General features: G+C 39.9%; 1 protein-coding gene across 1 annotated transcript in view; it reads right to left on the bottom strand.

Annotated features, from left to right (window-relative positions):
* SYT9 (synaptotagmin 9) overlaps positions 1–24053 on the bottom strand; it is a 202181-nt gene that overhangs the window by 55120 nt on the left and 123008 nt on the right. Inside the window, exon 4 of the mRNA XM_059134964.1 lies at positions 872–992. Coding sequence (XP_058990947.1) covers positions 872–992 — 121 coding nt within the window. The remainder of the gene's footprint in view (positions 1–871; positions 993–24053) is intronic.

Genomic DNA, 24053 nt, shown 5'->3' with positions numbered 1-24053 from the left:
GTTGTGGTGCAACATGGGCAGAGGGGGACAGGTGACAAGGCTCTTTCCTGCTTCCAGTGAGACTTTTCTGGTTCCCCCTTACTCTCCTTCTGTTCAGTAGGGCAGTCCCTCTTTCCTCACCTGCACAACTACTGACTCCCCATACACTGTCCAGAAGGGGCTCAGAGGACCAGAAGGAGCCACATCTTTTTTCCTCTGGGAAAAATACTAGAGGACAATAAGCAGACTACATTGCATCCAGTGTCCTTTGATTTCTGTGATCAACAGCCAGTGGACTGGGTGTTTTATGACCACATTTTGGGAACCCCTGAGGAGGTTGTAAAATAGGAGCTGCATATAGGGGCATTTTTTGTTATGATTTAGAATTTAAATGTACATGTTTGATTCACTGGCAATACCAAACTACATTGTTCATTGATGAGTCTTTTATGAGGCTATAGATTATTTTTTTCATTTTCCATAGGCCTGAGATGGTGATTGCTTACATAAGAGGAAAGACCCAGTTAGATAAACTCTATCAGCATGTGCAAACTGTAGGACCACTTCACAATTATGGTGAAGAAGACCTAAGAGAGAATAATAATGATCATTCACATTAGGTAGCATTTAGTATGTGCCCGATACTAGTCTTACGTTTTTATGTGCATTAACTTAATCTTACAACAACCCAATGAGCCAGATACTAGTATTATCCTCATTTTACAGATGGGATATCCAAAATGCAGAGAGATTAAGGAACTTGCCCAGAGTCACACAGCCTAGTGCTAGGATTAAACGCAGGTAGTTTGGTTCCATGCACCTCGCGACTCTACCAGAGACTTTGTAAGGCTCTAGAACCTTATGAGGCAGTCTGAATTTGAGAATGTCCCACCTGAGGCTCCTGTTATGTCCATTGCCTTTAAATTCCTTGCTTTTATAATAGTAATGGTCAGCCTGCCAGCAGTTGGAAGATAGCAGAGGGAAAACATCAACTCTCCAAGATCCACATTGTCCTGTTGAGAAAGCAAAAAGGGACGGGTTAGAAAGTGTCTGAGCCCGGGGTGCATAAGGATGGCTACAGGGCAGCCCTGGAAGGGAAGCACTTCTCCTTTTGCTCCTCTTGTGAGTCCCCCGCTGTCTCTCCCTGACGTCAATCCCATGGAGAACCTATGCCTGGACTTTGGGGGTCCCGCCCCTTCGGAAGTCCAGCCCACGCTCAGAGAGCAAGGCTGTGGAGCCCACTCAGGGCCTCTACCACCCTCTACCCAGCCCTCTGTAGCTGCACACAGGTCCCTGCAGTCTTGAATGCAGCCCCCCAGAGCCTTAACTATTTCCCACATGGCCCCCCACATGGCTCCATTCATAGTGCCGCCACAATCCCCAGGGCCCCCAGGACAAAGCTGCCTGAAGAAGGGCTCTGTAGGACTGCATGGCCCCACCAACAGCCCAGACACCCTCTGTACACAGCCCCGTGCGGCCTCCTGCAGCCTCTCAAACAGGACCCCACCCAGCCCCTCCCCACTTTCTAGGGAACTCCCCCCATCCCCCGAGCTTTCCCCACAGGCCCCACATCAAGACAGCAAAGTCCTCCCAACAATCACCATCCCTATGCCGCCTTCCCTTACAGCCCTCCACACTCCCCAACACAGCACCCCCAGGGCGGCCATAATACTTCCACACACTCCTGCAAATGCACGCATGTGCATGCACACACATACAGAAACACACACGGACACAACCTTCCACCCGCCAGAGCACTGCACACAACCTGGTCACACACTAGGTGTGTAGCCCAACACACAGCACCTCTAGACCCTGAAATAGCTAATCCCTACCATCCGGCTCAAGATGAGGGCCCTGCAGAACCACACATGCCATCCAAACGCAGACACTCACCCAGCCCTGCCCATGTCCAGCCTCACACAAAGCTTGTGTGGGCTCCCTCCAGGGAGATGGGTGGTGACCCTCTGCTGCTGACCTTGGGACAGGTCGGGGGATTCCCAGTTAACTGTAGCTCTGGCCTTCTCTTGGGGTGTCCCTATGGAGCCCCTGTTGCCCTCTGAGGGGGAAGACATCACCACAGACAGTGTATAGCCATTCAAGTAGGTCAGAAGACATGGTTTTCTTTCTCCTTTTTAGCCCAAGGAGAGTGTTACCAGAAAGGGGGGAGGTGGGAAGCCAGTTTATTTAGTTTCAATTTCTATGATACCTAATGTTATCAAGCTGGGTGCCTGTGTCTAATTAATACAGTTTCATCCTGACAACGCTCTGGGGAGTCTGGGTTTTGCCTTCAACATCCACAGCTTCCCCTCCTCTTTGATTCTCCAAGGATGCTTCTATTTTTAGAAGCCAAGATTCAGCTTTGGAAGGTCACCTTGCCCAACCTCCCTGCCTTGACCGCTTCTGCAGGAGGATGAGGCAAAGGGAATCTGCTTGGTCGCTAAGGCAGATGGATTGCTCTGCATCTCCGTGTGTCACTTGCCTTGTGTAAATAAATGACCTCACTTGGCAGGCCAGGTTCTCCTGGATCCTGGAGCCCAGACCTCAAGAGACCCAGGTGGCTGGGCCTTTCTGTCTGGGGCAGAGTGAGGTGGACAGACAAGAATTCGATGGGAGTGGGGGTGCCACACACGACAGGCACTGGATCGTTTCATGCTGGTGGACTCCCCATCACAGGATGGGTGTCTGCTCTCCCTGACGAGGGAGGATCTGACCCAGCTTCCTGCTGGTGGCCCGGGAGAAAAGAGAAACAACAGCTGTCCCCACAAATTATTTTTCCTTCTATATTCCCTGCCCTACTCCTTTACCCTTTGACTTCTCCTGCCTGCCTTAAGCAGAAAAGGCAAAACACCTTTCCTCCCTCAGGGGGCTATTCATTGCACCTACCTCACCACCCCCTCTCCTCCTCCTGCCCAGAAAAATCTGAGTTTGACAAAGGAAAACAGGAGTGACTTTTTCTTCCCAAGATAAATCCCATTAATAAATACTCACAGTATGGCTCTTTTGCTCATGAATTGAAAGAAAAAAAAAATCAAGCTTCAGACTTTGGGATATAGTATTCGAAAGGTCAACTAGGGCTAAAGTCCACTTTCATACTTCCAAAAACAACAACAACAACAACCCAAAATTAAAGAGCAAATTAAGTTACCAAAGACAAAATGCTTGATTTGATTTCCAAGTGCTTTAAAAATAAAACAGTTAAGGGGCGCCTGGGTGGCTCAGTCATTAGGAGACTGCCTTTGGATCGAGTCATGATCCCAAGGTCCTGGGATGAAGCCCCCCCCATTGGGCTCCCTGCTCAGAGGGAAGCCTGCTTGTTCTCCCTCTCCCACTACCCCTCTGCTTGTGTTCCCTCTTTCACTGTCTCTATCAAATAAATAAATAAATAAATAAAATCTTTAAAATAAATAATAAAACAGTTAAGATTTTCTAAGCCATGCAAGTAAAAATGATAAAATTCAAGTACAGAAACTTTTAGTGAAACGGTAAAAATATGCTTTTTCTTATGTATATATACCATCAATGTCACTCCTTTTCCCAGAGTAACACTGTGAATAATCTCTATTTTTCTTTTTATCCACCCATCCATCCATCCACTCACTCCCTTATTCTTTTAACATTGGCTATGGTTGTAATGGTGGAGCACTGCTCTTTTCCAGGTGCTGGGAGCTATTTTAGCAGTGGGGGAACATCACACTCCGTCACTTAAGGACAGATGAGCTTGCAGGGATATGGAACAGGAATTGAAATGGCACCTAATGTTAATTTTGCTTTTTCCCCACCAGCTGATGTTGATTTGGGGTCAAGAACTTATAGATCCCGATGTCTGCCAACATTCCCTTAAACCACTGGTTCTCAGTTAGAAGCAAATGTTGCTCTCCTGGGGGACATCTGGCACTACCTAGAGAAATTTTTTACTGTCCCATCTGGGGAGGCAGGTGTTCCAACATCCAGCAGGTAGAGGCCAGGGATGCCGCTAAACATCCTACAATGTATGAGGCAGCCCCTCCCTGCAAAAAGCTATCTGGTTCAAAATGTCAATAGTTTCAAGGTTGAGAAACTGCCTTACACAGAGGTACTTATATTGTCCGTAAAATTTTTTCTAGAATGCTGATAAAAGTCAAATATAAAAGGGTAGAGGAGTATTTCGCTTCTTTTTTGCTTGACAAGAATCAGATATGCAGACTGTCACTGGTGGCTGTGTGCCCTGGGGGAGATAAGGGGAAAGAAAATGTCATGTAAAGAAATGCTTCATTTGCTCCTGCTTTGTGTGGCCAAGTTCAGTATTGTCAGCAAAATATATTGGGAATTTATAGTAAGTGGTGAGTGAATTTTCCACCTGCCAATCTGTAATGTGATATGTTTGCCTGTAGTGGTCTATGATAGCTCTAGTTTTTGTCTAATTAGTGCACTTTTTTATTCCTCTTCCTAGATTCTTCTGATGAGCTCCTTTCCAATTCCATTTGCTGCAGGAATTCAGGCTTAGCAAAATAGTCATGCCCATGTCTGTTGTTTTTTATTCAGGGATGAATATGGAACCCAAGCAAGGCCACTTAGGGACCATTCTGGGATTGAAAAATTGATGCTGAAATAGAGGAATTATCATTTTATTGGGATTATTCGTTGAGAAGATATGAAACTAGATTTGTAAGGTTTTTGTACTGTATATAGCACACATAGTATAATATTACTTTAAGTTAGGCTGTGTATGTTAAATATGTACATTATAAACCCAAAAGAAATGACTAAAATATTAAAAGGATGTATAGCTAATATGCCAAAAAAGAAGATAAAATAGATGCTTTAAAAATATTAGGTTAATCCAAAAGAAGAGAGAAAAGAAAGGGAAAGAGAATAAGATTAGAAGAGACAAATCTGACAGGAATAGAAAACAAACAATAAGATGATAAGTTTAAACCCACTATTTCCACAAATACATTAAATGTAAATGATCTAAGCATCCGGATAAAAAGCAAAGATTGATTCAGTAAAATAGCAAGACTCAATTTTCTCGTCTCTATAAGAAATTACTTTGAATATAAAGGTATAAGTAGATTAAAAGTAAAAGAATAAAAAAAAGATATTCCATACTAACACTAATAAAAAAAAATCTGGGGTGAGTATATTAATATCAAAGTATAGGTCAGAGCAATGAATACTACCAGGGCAAAAAGGATCATTTTATTATGATGAAGGGGTCAATTCATCAAAAGCATATAAAAATTCTAAATATTTATGCATCAGATAGCACATTTTCAAAATACACAAAACAAAAGCTGATAGAATTGTGAGGATAGACAAGTCAGAGGTTTGAATACTTGAACAACACTATCAACTGACTCGGCATAACCAGTGGCATTACAAAAGTACTCACCAAACAGAAGCAGAATACACATTCTCTCCAAGGGCACCCAGAACACAAAACAAGAAAGATGATATTCTGGGCCACAAACCAATTAAATTTGAGAAGATTCAAAGTGTATTTTCTGGCTGCAGTGGAAATGAATTAAACATCAGCAACAAACAGGTATCTGGAAAAATCTCCAAATATTTTGAACTAAATATCAAACTTCTTCTTTTTTTTTTTTTTTTAAATCACACTTCTAAATAACCCATGGCTCAAAGAAGAAATCAAAAGAAGATTTAGAAAGTATTTTGAACTGAACTGAAATAAAAAGAATGACATATTAAAATTTTTGAAATGCAGCTAAAGCAGCCTTTAAAGGGAAATTTATAGGACCAAAATGTCTCTATTACACAAGAAGAAAAATCTCAAATCAATAACCTCAGCTTCCATTCTAAGAAATTAGAAGAAAAAAAGGAACGAAAACTAAAAAGGATAAATAAAAACAAAGTAAGCAGAAGAAAGGAAATAATAAATAAAATACTGTAAAGATGTAGACGTCAAACAATATAGTAAGCACTAAAAAAGTAACAGGTATAACAAAGCAAGACCCAAGTGTATATGCTGTCTACAGGAAACCCACTTAAAATATCATGACAAAGCTAAGTTAAAAAGATTAAAAACAATTAGGCCATGTAAACACTACCCAAAAGAAAGTTTTAGTGACTGTATTAATATCAAAGAATATTTAAAATCAAGGAATAGTGCCAGGAAGGAAGGGTCAAATCATCAAGAGGACATAACCTTAAATTGTATGTAATCTACCAACAAAAATTAAAAATACATTAAACAAATCTGAGAGAATTAAGAAGGGAAATAGGCAAACTCACAAGTGGAGTTGGAGATTCAACACTGCCCTATCAGTAACTGACTGAACAAGCAAGCAAAAAGGAAGTGAGGATATAAAATGAGCAATAATATCAACTAACCTGAGCAATAATATCAACTAACCTCACCTGTCATCTACTTTACCCGTTATTACTCCATCTAATAACAACAAAATACATATTCTTTACAATTATATACCAAGCATTCACCAAGATTAACCATGTTCTGGGTCATAAAAAAGATTCTCATTAAATTCTAGAAGACTAAAATCATACAAAGTCTGTTCCAAATAAGACTAAAATGAACTAGAATGCAATCATAGCTATGTGGAAAATCTGCAAATATTTGGGAATTAAATAATACTTTTCTAAATTACTCACAGGTCAAATAAAAACCCCACAGGAATATTAAGAGTTAATTTGAATGGAATGAATATGATAATACAGTATATCAAAATTTGTAGGACACAGACAAGCAGTGTGTATAGGGAAATGTATAGCATTTAATGTTTACTTTCTGGAGCTCTGCTGCCTCTGTTGGTTGGGCCTCTGACTCTTGATTTCAGCATAGGTCATGATCTTATGGGTCAGGAAAGTGAGCCCCACTGCAAGCTCTGTGCTCAGTGGGAGTCTGCTTGAAGATTATCTCCCTCTGCCTCCACCCCACCCACCCCCCCTCAAATAAATAGATAAGTCTTTTAAAAATGCTAACATTCAAACAGAGGTATCTTTCAAAATAGTGATCCAATCTTCAACTTAAGAACACACAAAAAAGGGCGCCTGGGTGGCTCAGTTGGTTAAGCGACTGCTTTCAGCTCAGGTCATGATCCTGGAGTCCCGGGAGTCTCGCATCAGGCTCCTAGCTCCATGGGGAGTCTGCTTCTCTCTCTGACCTTCTCCTCGCTCATACTCTCTCTCAGTGTCTCTTTCTCAAATAAATAAATAAAATATTAAAAAAAAAAAGAACACACACACAAAACAGAAAAAACAGGAGAAAGCCAAACACAACATAGATAAAAGGAAGGAAACAATAAATGTAGGAGTAGAAAACAGTGACAAACAGAAAATGGAAACACCTAGAGAAAAATCAATGAAACCAACATCCTAGTAAGACTGATCAAGAGGGTCCCTGAGTGGCTCAGTAGGTTAAGTGTCTGCCTTCAGCTCAGGTCATGATCCTGGAGGTCTGGGATGGAGCCCTGCATAGGGCTTCTTGCGCAGTGAGTCCACTTGTCCCTCTCCCTCTCCCCCAGGTTGTGCTCTCATTTTCTCTCTCTCTTTCAAATAAATAAATAAAATTAAAAAAAAAAAGATGATCAGGAACAAAAATTAGGGAATATTATAAATTAGGAATGTATAGGAATAAAGGAAATCATTATAAAAATGGAATTGGGTACATCTACATAGATATTACAGATATTAAAATAATAATAATGAAATATTATGAACATTTTTATCCCAATAAATTTGACAACTGAGATAAAATGAACTAATTACTTGTAAGTCAAAAAACTACCATACTAAAGAAAAAAAAATAGATAAACTGAATTGTTTTATATCCACTAAATAAATTGAAATCATAGTTAAAAACCTTCTCACAAAGAAAAGTCAAGCCCATTTAAGAAGGAAATAATGCCAATTCTATGTAAGCTCTTCTAGAAAGCAGAAGAGGTGGTAACATTTCCTTACTCATTCTACGAGGATGGCAATAACCTGAGACTAAAACTGGACAAAGATATAAGAAAACTACAGACTAGCATCCTCATGGACACAGACACAATTATCCTTAACAACATTTTAGCAAATTAAACCCAGCAATAGATTAAATAGGAGACATATCCTGAACAAGTGGGATCTATCCAGGGAACACAAGTATGGCTTAACATTTGAAAATATTAATCAAAGTAAATCACCATATCAACACACTATAAAGGAAAAACCATAATGACAAACACAAAACGATCATTTGAAAAAAGTCAATACCCATTCAGGATAGATGTTCTCAGCAAAGTAGGAATAGAAGTGGGCTTCTTTCTATTAAAAAGACACCTATAAAAAAAACTACAGTTAACATTAAAGTTAATGATGATAGACTTTCTCCCCTAAATTAGGGAATGAGGCTAGGACATCTACTCTCACCACTTCTATTTGACATTGAGCTAGAGGGTCCAGTCGGTGAAATAATGCAGAAATGAAAGATATATACCTTAAAAAGGAAGAAGGGAAACTGCTTTATTTGCTGGTGCAATGATTGTTTATGGAGAAAATCCTTAGAAATCTATAAAAAGCTACAAAAACAAGTTTAGCAAGGCCAACAAGGTTAATATAAAAGCAACATTATTTCTATATATTAGAAACAAAACACTTCAGAATTGAAATTTAAAAATACATGTACATTTATTTACTTATTTTTTTTATTATTATTTCAAAAAAAATTTTTTTTTGAGAGAGAGTATGTGAGTGTGGAGGGGCAGAGGGAGGACAGAGAGAATATTAAGCAGATTCGATGCTCAGCACACAGCCTGATGTGAGGCTTGATCCCATAACCCTGAGATCATGACCTGAGCTAAAATCGAGTTAGATGCTTAACTGACTAAGACACCCAGTTGCCCCCAAAATACATTTACATTTATACTCACAGATAAATTTAGTGTATTATGTGTAAGACCTGTACAATGAAAACCACAAAACACTGCTGAGAAAAATTAGATAGGAAACACATAAATGGAGAGATATTCCACCTTCATAGATCAAGAGAGTCAATGTTGTTCAGATACCAGTTTTCTGTAATCTGTAAATTCAGTGCAATTCCAATAAAAAACCAAACCTACCTTTAGTAGATGTTGACAAACTGATTCTAAAATGTATATGGAACTATAATGAACCCAGAATAATCAAAATAATTTTGGAAAAGAAAAACAAAATTGAAGGACTTAACACTACCTGACTATCAGGCACAGAATAAAACCACGGTAATCAAGAATCAAGGAGGTGTTGGCAAAAGGACATACATACTAATGAATTGAACAGGATGAAGGGGCCAGAATTAGACCCTTGTTTATATGGCCAAGTGATTTCCTACCAAGAAACCACATAATTTAATGAGGAAATGATACTCTTTTTAAAAAATAGTGCTGGAATAGTTGGACATCTATTTGGAACAACAACAAAAGAAGTATGATCTTCCTTCACGTGACATGGAAGAATTTGACGGAAATGGATCATGTAAGAACTGAAACTATGAAAGTGCTAGAAGAAAGCACAGGAGAACCCAGTTTGAGTCTGTGTTAGATTCCTTAGATGGACATAAAAAGCACAAAGCATCAGAGAAAAAAACTGATATATTGTGCTCCATTAATGTTAAAAATATTTCGCTCTTCAAACTCATTCTAAGGAAAGGCAAAGGTTAAGTAAGCCACAGACTAAAGGATCATATTTGCATAACATACAACCAATAAAGGACTTATATCCAGAATACATAAAGAATTCCTAGAACTCAGAGAGAAAACCTAATGAAAATACGGGCAAAAGATCTGAACAGACACTTTGTCAAAATTACACTAAACCATAGTGACATACTACTACACACCCACTCGGAAAGCTAAAATGAAAGACTGACAGTATGAAATAATGCCCAGGATGCAGGACAGTGGACTCTCACAAGCTCTACTGGAAATGCAAATTTTAAAACCATTTTGGAAAAACTGTTTTGTGGTTTCCCCTCAGCTGCACATACACTTGTTGAATGACCCAGAAATATCACATCTGGTTATTTCCCCAAGCGCAACAAAATCACACACCCATCCAAAACTTGTATACACTTGTGAGCCCACACTAAAAAGAAACCCAAATGTAACATCAATTGGTGAATGGACAAAGTGTGGTATATTAATACGATGGAATACTACTCAGCAACCAAATGGAAAACTACTAATGTGAGAAACAACATGAGTACACCACGAAAAGTGTTACCCTGAGTGAGAGGATTTACACACAAAAGGCAACACAGTATGATTCCCTTTATGTGACATTCTGGGGAAAGCCAAATGACAGTGACACAAAGTGATCTGTGGGAATGTGGGACTGGGGCTGGGAGGAGGGGACTGATTGGAGGAGCACTGGGAAACTTCTGAAATGGTCTATGTCACTATTCTAGTGGTGGTTACATGACTGTATACATGTGACAAAACTTGTACACTTAAAATTGGTTAGTTTGTTATGTATAAATTAATAATGGGCATTAAAAATTCTGAAAAGACATATTTTGCAGAGGACTATACTTTTGTCTTTTACTTTTATTGCCTTGAGTTCAGAAAGTATGCCTTAATGATTTCAACCATTTGAAATATTTTGCTATTCTTTCCTACTCCTGTCCCATTCTCTAGTGCTCAATGTGCTCAATGCTTATTCTCCATTTACCAGGGCTGAATTTCTATGTGTCTGTTAAGTCAAGCTTGTTCATTTTGTATCTAAATCTTCTTCTTCCCAGAATTTAATTAATTATGCTTTTGTCTTTTAAAATACATTTTTTTGTTTTGCTTTGTTTTTTGTCTTGCTATTTTATTACAGTTCACAGCCAAATTAACAATTGTTTCAACTATGGTGAAAGTATTTCCATTTCTTTGCTCACTGCAAAACTGCAGTTTTGCACTGCAGAAAACTGTGGGTATCTTAAAATCCACATCATTCCCCCCTTTTGAGATACATTTTTGAGATACATTTTTCATTTTGCTTGAGTGTGTCCTGGAGAATTTTTTTTCCAGGAATGGTTCGCAGATAGTTAAAATAATCTTTTTTAAAAGGATTTTTTAAAGATTTTATTTATTTATTTGATAGACAGAGATCACAAGAAGGCAGAGAGGCAGGCAGAGAGAGAGGAGGAAGCAGGCTCCCCGCTGAGCAGAGAGCCCGATGCGGGGCTCGATCCCAGAACCCTGAGATCATGACCCAAGCCAAAGGCAGAGGCCTTAACCCACTGAGCCACCCAAGTGCCCCTAAAATAATCTTTACTGTGTTCTAATTCTTAAAAGAAGTTGGCTGGGCACAGATTTTAGGATAAAATTATTTTCTCTTAGAATCATTTTACATTGTCACAATGTCTCCCATGTACTTCATGTTCCAGCTGGGTGTTTGATGCCATTCTTTTGTTGATTTTTTTTTTTTTCCTTTCAAGGAGATTTTAAGATTGTCACTTTGTACTTTTACTTTGTACTTTACACCTTCTGAAATTTCCCCAAAAGATATTTAGATATCTTGTTTTCACTGATCTTGCCAGGTCCTCAGCGATCCATGTTAATTAGAATTCTTTCTTTCCTTTTAATGTCTTTTCCTCCAGTGATGAGATGATCTATTTGTTTACTTTGGGACATGATGGTGGTTTTCCTAAGATATCCCTAATTGCCTATATTTATAATTAAAGGGTCAAAACAAAAGTCTTCTACTGCTTATGCCCTTCATAGTTCCTTAACTATTATTTTATGAGGGGCCTCAAGAGGGAGTGGAGGTTATCTCATATTTTTCATCTGATGTATTTAGATAGAAATTCTGATGACCTGTTCCTTAAGACTACCTGTATGATACTAATATCACCGAAATTATAGAACTTTGACTTTATAGAAGTTTATGCAGTTAGGCAACAAGAATCATTATCAACAGACTTTTGATACTGGTTTCCTCAATACTGGTGAGTACCACTGTACTGGAGGTCCCCAAGGCCACCCTCAGGTTTGATGAGTCAATAGAAGGACTCTTAGGACCCAGAAAGGCTGTTATTCTCAGTTACAGTTTATTACAGCATAACAACTCAAATTAAAATCAACAAAGGAAAAAGATATAAGGGTGGAGTCCAAGAGAAACCAGTTGTTATCTCCTAGTGGGGTCACACTGACAGCACTTAATTTTTCCAGTCCTGATGTGTGACAACACATATCAAATACTGACAACTGGGACACTTACCTAAACCTTGATGTCCAAGATTCTTACTGTGGGTGGCAAAGAGTGTCCACATGACTGACCTTAACTAGTGAGTTTTTATTCCCTTCATCAGAGGTCAAAAAGCATGGCTCAGGGCCCTAGGTGAACAAAAACAGGTGTTCACCATTATTGTATCATTAACATAAAACATCTAGTGTGACCCAAGGTCTTTTATATAAAGAACTCTTATCAGGCAGGATATTCTAAGGGCTTAGAGATTATCTCTCAAGAACCAGTAAAGAGCAGTCCTTTCTTTAAAACGTGTAGGGTTTGAGTACCCCAAGCTCACTTGAGTAAACCCTTTACTGAAGGCACACAGTGTTCTCATTTCCACTTGCCTTTTCACACTTATTTTTCTGTGCTGGAACAGGGAGAGGTGTTTGTAGTCCAATGCTTTTGTACCCAACCATAACCCAGAGATCAACAGTTGATGTGATGGAAGACACTCTGGAAGGAGGTTAATGAACAGCAGGGCCGGCAGAGACCTTAGGTAAGATGAAGGTTGGCTATGATGCACTTAAGCTAGAAATCTACAATAAAAAGATAATTAGAATGTTTCTATATATTTGAAAATGAAGAAATACACTTCCAAATACACCATGGATACAAGTAAAAATCACAATAAAATGAGAAGCATATTGAACCCAATAATAGCGAAAATAATACATTTCAAAATACGTACACTGCTGTAACATTACAACTTATAAAATGAAACATATATTCAGTCTGTGGACACCTTGGGACACAGAGTTCCTGATATCCTTGTAAATTCTTAAGTGATAAAGAGAACTAGGAGCATCTTTTGTTCTACTGAAGCAACTCTATTCGGGCTCCTGGGAGGGGGCTGGTGACCAGAAAGACCAAGCCATTGTAAGAAGCTTGGAATGTTCATCCCCACCCCCTGTTCTCCAGAGGAGAGTGGGATAGAAGGGGGTCCATAAGTGTTCATGCCTACGTGAGGAAGGCTCCATAAATTGCAATAGGCCTGGGTTCAGACAGCTCCCAAAATGGTGAACATATCTGTATACTAGAAAGGTGACACACCCCAACTCCACAAGGACGGAAACTCCTATGCTCGGGACCCTCCAGGACCCTTCCCAGTGTATCTCTTCATCCAGCTGTTCATCTGTCTACTTTATCATGTCTTTTAATAAACTGGTAAAAGTGAGTAAGTATTTCCCTGAATGGTACAAGCTGATCAGCAAATAATCAAATCCCAATAGAGGAGAGTCTATGGGAATCCCTGATTTGTAGCCAGCTGGACAGAGTGGTGAGTAACCTAGGGACCCACTAGTGACTGGCATCTGAAGTGGCAGGCAATCTCATGAGCCTGAGTCCTTAACATGTGGGATCTGACGCTATCTCCAGGTAGATAGTATCAGAATTGAGATAAAGTTTAGGGTACCAAGTTGGTGTCATAGAAACGTTTGGTGTGGGAAAACTCCACATGTCCTGTGTCAGAGGTGTCATGAGTGTGGTAGTTGTGTGAGAGTAAAGGAGAAACACTAGGAAGAGAATGGTAGGATTTTTTTCTACATAAATGCTTAAAAATTTGCTTTATGCAGATTAAGGAAAACTTTTTAGCTTTAAATGCATAACATGGAACAAAATAAGGCTGATCAAAGCATCTACCTGAAGAACTTGGGGGAAAGAACAACAAATTAAATTCAAAGTAGAAAGAAGGAAATAATAACTATAGGAGTGAAATTAATGAACTAAAAAACAAATATATTTAAAGCGAGTCAAAAAGCCAAACAAAGCCAAAGTTAGCTCTTAAAAAGCTAATGAAAATTGCTAACCTTTTTTTCAAGACAGACAAAAAAGAGGAAGACAAGGGAATTAAAAAAACACAAACAACCATGTAATGGTTGAAAATGCAACACCACTATAGATCTTTACTAAAAACATGAAAAAGACAAAAAACAATTTATAAACAACTTTATGCTTACAGATTTTAAAAATTAGACAAAAAATTAGACAAAATTGGTGAATTTTTCAAATCACAAAATTTATAAAATATAATAAGAATAAAAGACTAAATTTTTATTGCTTATTAAAGAAACTGAATCTGTAATTTAGCACCTTTCAGGCCCAGTTGGGTTCACTGGGGAATTTTTTAAATCCAATCAAGAAATGGGCAGAGGACATGAACAGACATTTTTGCAAAGAAGACATCCAGATGGCCAAAAGACACATGAAAAAGTGCTCCATATCACTTGGCATCAGGGAAATACAAATCAAAACCACAATGAGATCCCACCTCACACCAGTCAGAATGGCTAGAATTAACAAATTAGGAAATGACAGATGCTGGTGAGGATGTGGAGAAAGAGGAACCCTTCTACACTGTTGGTGGGAATGCAAGCTGGTGCAACCACTCTGGAAAACAGCATGGAGGTTCCTCAAAATGTTGAAAATAGAACTTCCCAATTCATTTTTGAAGCCATCAAATTTTAGGTACCAAAATCTGAGAGGTCCATTACAAGAAAGGCAAAATTACAGACCAATTTCACTCATGAACTGAGATTTAAAAAAATAATAATGAAATATTAGGAAATGAACTGCAGAAAAACATGAAATGATAACACATTACTAGCATATGTGTTTTATCTCAAATTCACAAGGTTAATTTAACATACGAAATTTAAAAAATAATTGTCCATAACAGAATAAAGAAAAAAAAATCACATAATTATCTAAATGAATGTAGAAAAATATGATAAAATCAAGTATCCATTTGTGATAAAAGCCATATATGAAAGGGGAATTTACTTATTTGATGCAAGGAATCTAAAAACAAGGCTATAGCAATGGTGTAGTTACTGGTAAAATGTGGAAAGTTTCCCAATTAAATTAGGAATAAGACAAATAACTATTTCTCATCTACATTGTATTAGACAATGTAGTGAAATAAAGCATGTAAAAAATATAAAGGGCATAAAGTTTTGCCATAAATAATTAATTCTGTCATTATTGTTAGCTGATATGATGTGTAAAATACCCAACAAACCCTACAGAAAAATTATTAGAATCAATAAGCATGTTTATTGGTGACTCATGGATTAATGGTCACGAGATCAGTAAACACTTTCTTTTAATATGCCAGAAAAAAAGCTAAAATAATAGAAAAAAAAAAACCGAGTTCACTTAAAATAGCATCAACCCCCACCCCCACCAAATACCTTGGAATATGTTTACCAAAAAATGACCAATTTTTTTTTTTTAGAGAAGAGAGATAAAGTATTACTGAGTAAGTTAAGGAAGATCTAAATAAATGAAGAGATAGTCTATGTTCATAGATTGGAAGACTCAATATTATAAAGATACTCTCCAAACTGGTCTACACGTTAAATGCAATTCCAATCAAATTACAATTTAATAAAGTAATCCTAAATTTTATGTGGACATGTAAAGTCCGAAAACAGTCCAGATTCTCTTGAAGAACAAATTGGGATACTTTACTGGATTACTTATTAGTAAAACTAATAAGTTTCTACTGGACTGGTGTCCAGAATGGACTGGAAAAGCGTAGCATTTGTGTAAGGTAAACAAACCAATGGAGTTGTAGAGAGAGCTCAGGAACTGACTCATGTGTGTGGACATTTGTTGTACATATTGGTTATCTTCTTTTGCCTCTCCATACCACTCTCTGCTCTATACCCCTAAAAAGCTGTCCTCTACAGTAAGAAATAAAACCTGATCTGTGTCTTAAGAGATTTAAATGGCTGACAGTGTTTGGGAAGAATGAGTGACAGGCACATGGAAACCCATACTCTCATATAGCAAATAAAACCTAGATAAAGCCCCAAAAGTTCATTTTTGCTTTTGTTTCCTTTGCCTTAGAGATATGTCCAAGGAATCTGCTGTGGCCAATGTCCAAGAGGTTACTGCCTATATTCTCTTCTAGGATTTTTATAAATTCCAGCCTTACGTTGAGGGCTTTTATCCATTTTGAGTTTATCTTTGTGTATGGTGTAAGAGAATGGTCAAGATCAAAAGCTTCTGCACAGCAAAGGAACCAGACAACAAAACAAAGAGGCAACCCACTGAATAAAAGAAGATATTCCCAAATGACACTACAGACAAAGGGCTGATATCCAAGATCAATAAAGAACTCCTCAAACTCAACACACACAAAACAGACAATCATATCAAAAAATGGGCAGAAGACATGAACAGACACTTCTCCAAAGAAGACATACAAATGGCTAACAGACATATGAAAAAATGTTCATCATCATTAGCCATCAGGGAGATTCAAATCATAACCACATTGAGATACCACCTTACACCAATTAGAATGGCCAAAATTAATAAGTAAACAACAAGTGTTGGAGAGGATGTGGAGAAAGGGGAACCCTCTTACACTGTTGGTGGGAATGCAAATTGGTGCAGCCATTTGGAAAACACTGTGAAGATTCCTTAAGAAATTAAAAATAGAGCTTCCCTACAGCCTTGCAATTGCACTACTGGTTATTTACCCCAAAGATACAGATGTAGTGAAAAGAAGAGCCCTCTGTACCCCAATGTTTATAGCAGCAATGACCACGGTCGCCAAACTGTGGAAAGAGCCAAGATGCCCTTCAACAGATGAATGGATAAAGAAGATATGGTCCATATCTACAATGGAGTATTATGCCTCCATCAGAAAGGATGAATACCCAACTTTTGTAGCAACATGGACGGGACTGGAAGAGATTATGCTGAGTGAAATCAGTCAAGCAGAGAGAGTCAATTATCATATGGTTTCACTTATTTGTGGAGCATAACAAATAGCATGGAGGGCATGGGGAGTTAGACAGGAGAAGGGAGTTGAGGGAAATTGGAAGGGGAGGTGAACCATGAGAGACTATGGACTCTGAAAAACAATCTGAGGGGTTTGAAGTGGTGGGGGGGTGGGAGGTTGGGGTACCAGGTGGTGGGTATTATAGAGGGCACGGATTGCATGGAGCACTGGGTGTGATGCAAAAATAATGAATGCTGTTATGCTGAAAATAAAATAAAAAAAAAAACAGTAGAGTGGAAAAAAAAAAAAGAAAGGATAAATACCAAGTTTTGTACCAACATGGACAGGACTGGAGGAGATTATGCTGAGTGAAATAAGTCAAGCAGAGAGAGTGAATTATCATATGGTTTCACTTACTTGTGGAGCATAAGGAATAATAGGGAGGACACTGGAAGTTGAAATTGGACATTGAGAGGAGAAATGAGTTGGGGGAATTCGGAGGGGGAGACAAACCATGAGAGACGGTGGACTCGCAGAAACAAACTGAGGGTTTTGGAGGGGAGGGGAGTGGGAGGTTGGGTGAACCTGGTGGTGGGTATTATGGAGGGCACGTATTGCATGGAGCACTGGGTGTGGTAACAAACAATGAATCTTGGAACACTGAAAAAAATTAATAAATTTTTTTTAAAAAGCCCAGTTAATTCATTTATTTTCCATTCAATAAGCATTTATGGAATATAATTATTTGCCAGGTACTCTCTGGGTGCTGGAGAGTAATATGATAATATTACTGAACCAAACAGACAAAAATCATTGGCCTTCATGAGGCTTGCACTTCTTGAGAAGCTAGAAAAGGAGCAAAGTAAACTATACGCATACGTTCATAAGTACACATGTAACACACACATAGAATGAAATGTAGAAAAGAAAAAAGTAGAGAAGGGGACTAAGTAGTGTTGAGGAGTTAAATAGAATATGAAGCAGGCGGCTTACATAATACCATGTCTTTTGAGTAAGGACTTGAGGAAAAGAGGCGAGAAAGTGAGCAGCAGGTAACTGGTAAGACTCCACACAGACCAGGGAGCAGGTGCCAGCACCCTGAGGTGGGAATGTGATCTGCTATTCTGAGGAAGGAAAAAGAGATATGGAAAAGGGAAGAGAGTAAAGCAGATGAGATGAGAGAGGCTGTGAGGGACCAGATCATGTAGGTTATCAAAGGATTCGGGCTTATGCTCTGAGTGAGAATGGAAGCCCTTAAAAGGATTAAAGTAGAAAATTAGCACCATATGACTTGATTTCCACAACACCTGCCAGGCTGCTGCACGGAGAACAGTCTGAGGGGGAAGTGGTGGAAGCAAGGCCCTGGGTTAGGAGGTTATCATCAGTTAGTGAGAGGTAGTGTGGCTTGATCTAGAGAAAGCAGTGGAGGCGTTAAGAAGTCATCATCGGCCGCGCAGCCCTGGGCTCTCCCAGGCTGCACTCCGCCTGCTCCGCGCGGGGCTCCTCTCAGCACCCCGGCGTGCACGCTGCAGCCCGGTGCTTCCAGCAGCTGCTGGATGATGGAGCAGAAACGACGGGCTTGTGGTTAACCGTGAAGGGCGAGCGAGAGCCGCTTGTCTTCGGAGCCAGAGAGGGGAGGTGTGTCCCGGGAGAAAAGACCTGGCAAGATTCTGGCAGCCGCTCCAAACCTCGCGTCCTTTTTCACTTCTTGGCACTCTGGCATTGCCGGCTCTTGACTTGGGAAAGATGGTTACAGTAGTCACCAAGCTGGTGTACTGCTTTCACTTCAGGTTTGCTTTTAACGAAGACTGAGAAAAAGGACTTTTTGTGTGATGTGATTTTAAAAATCCTTGGAGGATGAAGTTGAAATAAACGTCAGTGTTTTTTATTAAAAAAAAAAAAAAAAAAGAAGAAGTCATCAGATTTTGAAATTAAACAAGAGGGCTTTCTAGTAGATTAAATGATAGAAAGGGATGAGTCAAAGATGATTCCAATATTTTAGGCCTGATTAAGGGAAAAGTGGAATTTCTATTAACCCTCATTTCTGCACATAGAGGGAGAAGGCACTGGGCTACGGGAGAGATCAAGAACTCAGTTTTTTGTACATTAAATGTGAGATCCAAAAGGGGATGCCAAATAGCCAGTTAGGTATGAGTGTGGCGATCAGGTGAAAGAGCCAGACTGGAGATACAAATGACCAACTCCTGCGGGGAAAAAAAGAATATAATCCACAGTAGTCTACATGGTTCAGCTATCAGCCAGGTTTACAAAATAATGGCATAGACATAATTACCTCCACAAATTTAATCACTATTTTGAGAAGATGGGGAAGAGTCTGCAAGTGTAGTGAACTCATCTTCTGTAATATAATTCAATAGATGCTAAAACTAAAAATAAAGCATTTAAAAATACCCTAAAGATACAAATGTAGTGATCCAAAGGGACACATGCACCCGAATGTTTATAGCAGCAATGTCCACAATAGCCAAACTATGGAAAGAACCTAGATGTCCATCAACAGATGAATGGATCAAGAAGATGTGGTATATATACACAATGGAATACTATGCAGCCATCAAAAGAAATGAAATCTTGCCATTTGCAACAACATGGATGGAACTAGAGCGTATCATTCTTAGCGAAATAAGTCAAGCAGAGAAAGACAACTATCATATGATCTCCCTGATATGAGGAAGTGGTGATGCAACATGGAGGCTTAAGTGGGTAGAAGAAGAATAAATGAAACAAGATGGGATTGGGAGGGAGACAAACCATAAGTGACTCTTAATCTCACGAAACAAACTGAGGGTTGCCGGGGGGAGGGGGTTTGGGAGAAGGGGATGGGATTATGGACATTGGGGAGGGTATGTGATTTGGTGAGTGCTGTGAAGTGTGTAAACCTGGTGATTCACAGACCTGTACCCCTGGGGATAAAAATATATGTTTATAAAAAATAAAAAATTAAAATAAATAAATAAATAAATAAATAAAATCTTTAAAAAAAAAAAGAAAAAAAAAGAAAAAAAAAAAAGAAAAACAACTATAAAAAAAAAAAAAAGAAAACTCAATGTGTCTGAAATAAATAAACAGATCTTGGACTGAAAAAAAAAATATATGGAGGTATATTTCAAAAGAAATGGTTAAAGTAGCTGAAGTATTTGCTTCTGTAGAGTGGGAATTGGGACTGAAGGTATAAACGTAAAGAAGATGACGTAGCTGGTTAAAGGCCCTGAGGCCAGAGAGCAGCTGATGGGAGCTGAGTTCCAGTCTCAGTGACTCACTTACCATTACACAACCTTAGGCAAGCTACCTAATTTCTCAGCATCTCAGTTCTCTATTCTCAGTCTCTTCATTTGGAGACCGGAAGTGATATCTAAAGCACAGCGTTGTTAAAATGATTAAATGTGAAAACAGGTGTATGCAGTCGGTACTGAATACAAGGTAACTATTACCACCATTGTCCTTGATCACATGTTTCTTACTCTTGGGGATCTGTGTACCTTTCAGGAGAAGTCCCATTCACCTACCCCTCTCTGTGGCCAGCACTTAGCAGGAGCTTGGTCAGTATTCTTTGAATTAATGGGTTGACTCACAAATGAAGAGTTGGTGCAAGGGTCCTGGGCCAGCTGCTAAGCCTCAGTAGCCTAGCTCCCTAGGGCCTTTGGGTCATATTTCCCGTGAGCCACCATAGTAAAGGACATGGGATCATGACAAAGGCCCCATATTCTCCAGCACCATCGACTCCCTGAGAAAGCCTCTTACAGAGAGTCCCTGTGAGACACAGCAGCAAGAAATCATCATTTACCAAGTGGAGAGGAAATCCTAGTTGTAACATTTCTCTCACGGGTTATTAATCCTCAACTGTAATAATCACATGGATGGTCCAAACCTGCCCCACCTGTAACATGAAAGCTGCTAATGATTTGATCATCTTGTTTTCTCAGAAACTCCAACTGTATTCCTGATACTTGCCACAGACATGACAAAATTGGCAAAAACACCCTTTTCCAGTGACAGAGCCTACCAATAATTAGCGATGCACTGTTAAAGTAACTGTTGATTACACTTTATTTATAGATATTAACATGATTAATTGCACTGGCAGTAAGCCTGGAGGATGAGGCTCTCTCAGCGGTGCTGGGGCGCAAGTGAGCCCAGCAGCCCTCCCTGGGTGCTGGGAGGGGTTGTGGCCAGCCCCCTCCCTTTCCTTTTCTGAATGGCTTCTTCATAGGACTGCAGGTCACATTCCATAGGACTGGCCTGGCGTTAGACAGCATTTACTTGGACTAGTGTTGGTTCAGCTAGAAATGGACGGGACAATAACATCACATGTACATGTGTAAAGCACTTCACGGTTGACTACAACATTCTGTATCACTATCTTATCTGATCTTATCCAGCTCCCCGGTTTAAAACACACCTTCTGCACGGCTGACTCCAACATTTTCTCCAACCCAGGCTCTTCCCAGCATTATGGACTCATACATCCATGAGCTTCCTTTAGATGTCTAGTTCATTGCCTAATAGGCATCTTGACCTTGACAGTTCATAAATGGAGCTGCCTTCCCTCCCCTGCCCCCTGCCTCCCCCCCACACAAGTCATCTTCATCTCAGTTTGGTAAAAACATCCTCCAGAAGCTGAAGCTCACAATCTGGTAGTCAGCATATCTATATTCCTCCTCTTCTCTCACCCTCCCACATCTGCAAGTCATGTTATCTCTCCCTCCCAAAATATCTAGAGTCTGTCCAATTTTCTCCTTCTCCATACACTTCCTATTCTAGGATACCATCACCTCTTTCACATGAACTACTGAAGAACAGCAAAGGCAAAAGGAGAGGCGGGTCCTTGAGGCTGGATGGCTGCCCTACGCCCAGAGCACATGCTTCCCCTGGCGCACAGGCGCTCAAGGTGGGAGGAAGCCTCCACGGTCAGCTTACATATCCTCCCGTCCCCACAGAGACGTGACTCTCAGTCTGGGATTCCCAGTCTGGTCTGGGGTGCTGGTGACTACCTGGACACGGCTTCAGGAAAGGACTGGTCCCCCCAGGGGAGAGGACCCTGCAGTTCCCTACCTGCCGCCGTGACTGGCGCTTCCCCTCAAAGGCATCTATCTAGAGTAGACCTGTGGCTGAGGAGCTCCCACCATGCCTCCACCACATGGGAAGCAGCTGTACCCTAGAGCTGCGATGGCAGACAGGACTGGTAACAATAACAGCACAAGGGAAAACTTAATGATGAGAAGCATGTTAATAGTTCAATCTCAGCAACCTCTTCCCTCCTGTAAAAAAAGGGAGCTCCGGCTTGTCTCAAGTGACTGATGGCTGAGATTTGAGTCTTTCATATTTCCAAACACACCCCCACAGAGCCAGGGAAGATGTGGCGATTCGGCAGATGCTCTCTTCAATATCTCACTGAGGGCTTACTGGGTGCTCAGCTTTCCTCAGCACTAGAGGACAAAAGAAAAACTCGGTGACTGGCTTGTGCTCCATTAGGGCTGACCACCTGGAATGGTGGGTGGAGCTTCACCACAGGCAGCGGCAGGGTCCTAACTGGCAGCCGGGGAAGCCATAGGTCCAAAGTAAAGAGTTGAGCCGTTTTCAGGGGAAAGTAAACTTGCTGCTCATCTCATCTTCTTGGGATTGATTTATTTTAAATGAATGGTTTTAGAGGTCCTAAAATTTCATAGACTCTTCCTGGGCTCATTAAACATGGGGGACAGCAGACTAACATCACTTCCTTTTTTGATTTGGGCCACTAGGCTCCCAGATTTGTGTACTTTCATAAGCTGAGTAAAGTGGACCTCGGCACAGCATCTGGTGAGGTTTCTCCCGATCCCCTGGTATATGACCTGGATACATTTAGGATGGATTTTAGCAGAACAAGGTGAATTCCCACCCAGTTGGACAACCATACCAAAAGATACTGCTTAATTATCCAACAATTGGGTATTATCCAGTTGTATTACTGCATCAATAATTTGGAAAAAGACCTAGAATTTGGGCATGATACTATATGCACTATAAGAACACTGGAGCCCAGAACCAAGAGTCATAAAAATCGTGATAGCTAAGTGAGATGAATAAAGCCTAACAATATAAATTTGTTAAGATAAATTATTTGAGGGCCTACAAAGTCAGTGATGCAACCTCTGAAGTAGGTAAAATTATATGCAAATAAAAATCTTGAATGGTTTAATCGTACCTTGAATCGAAATGTGATATAACTACCAGAAACTGATTTTGTTTGGGGCCGCATCAATAGAGAGAGTCTAGAAAGGGAGGGTCTACACCAGCCACCACATGACCAAAACATTAACTCTGTTCTGGGCATCTCAATTTTAGAGATATGTAATCACCTGGAAGATGGTGAGAAGAGTAACCACATGGGAGAGGGTCGGGCTTATAGAAGGAGCAAAGAGGAGCTCTTAAACTTTAAGGAAAGGATTCAAAGCTCCAAGAAAGACAAGATTCTCATCAGCACACATTTGAAGTCATGTCACATAGAAGGACTAAAGTCATTCTTAACGGCTCCAACGATTATAAGTAGGACCCCAAAGTGGAAGCAGTGGGAAGATGTATTCTTCTCTATCACAATGCAAAACCACAGCCTGCTTATCTCTGAAAGTAGTAAATTCCCTTCCTTTTGGGCAGTTTCTCTGCTTCAGAGAAGAATGGAATATACAGATGGGGTTAAACAAATGTAAAGCCCTTCCCAGTCCTGATATCCTGCAATTCCCTGATATCAGACATGAACTGATAGGCAAGAGAGACAAAAGTTTTGGAGCAAGGCAACTGTGTTACCAGAAGCGAGATTAAGAAGACAGGATTTGGTGGAGTGTGCAATTGTATTTGAGAGAAAAAACTGGAGGCTGGGAGTAGCAGTGGCTGTTGACTAATAAAGCTTACTTGCGCATCTTAGGAACATGTACACTTTAAAGGGGGATGAGGGAAAGAGAAGGTGAGTTCCAAGACTTGGTGCACCTAGTATAGGAATACCGAGTACTGGAGTCTTCCTGCATCTTATTATTTCTCAACATGCTTCCCTAATAGATTCTTTGAGATTTGCACACGACTTTTTTAATGCTCCTATCTTCCCAGACAGCATGTCTAATCAAAGACTGTCCTCTGTAAAAACAAAGCAGAT

This window comes from Mustela lutreola, chromosome 1, assembly GCF_030435805.1.
Source record: "Mustela lutreola isolate mMusLut2 chromosome 1, mMusLut2.pri, whole genome shotgun sequence".
In the NCBI taxonomy this organism is placed as follows: Eukaryota; Metazoa; Chordata; class Mammalia; order Carnivora; family Mustelidae; genus Mustela; species Mustela lutreola.
Note: the sequence above shows the minus strand (reverse complement) of the source record. Positions and strands in the feature narration are given on the sequence as shown.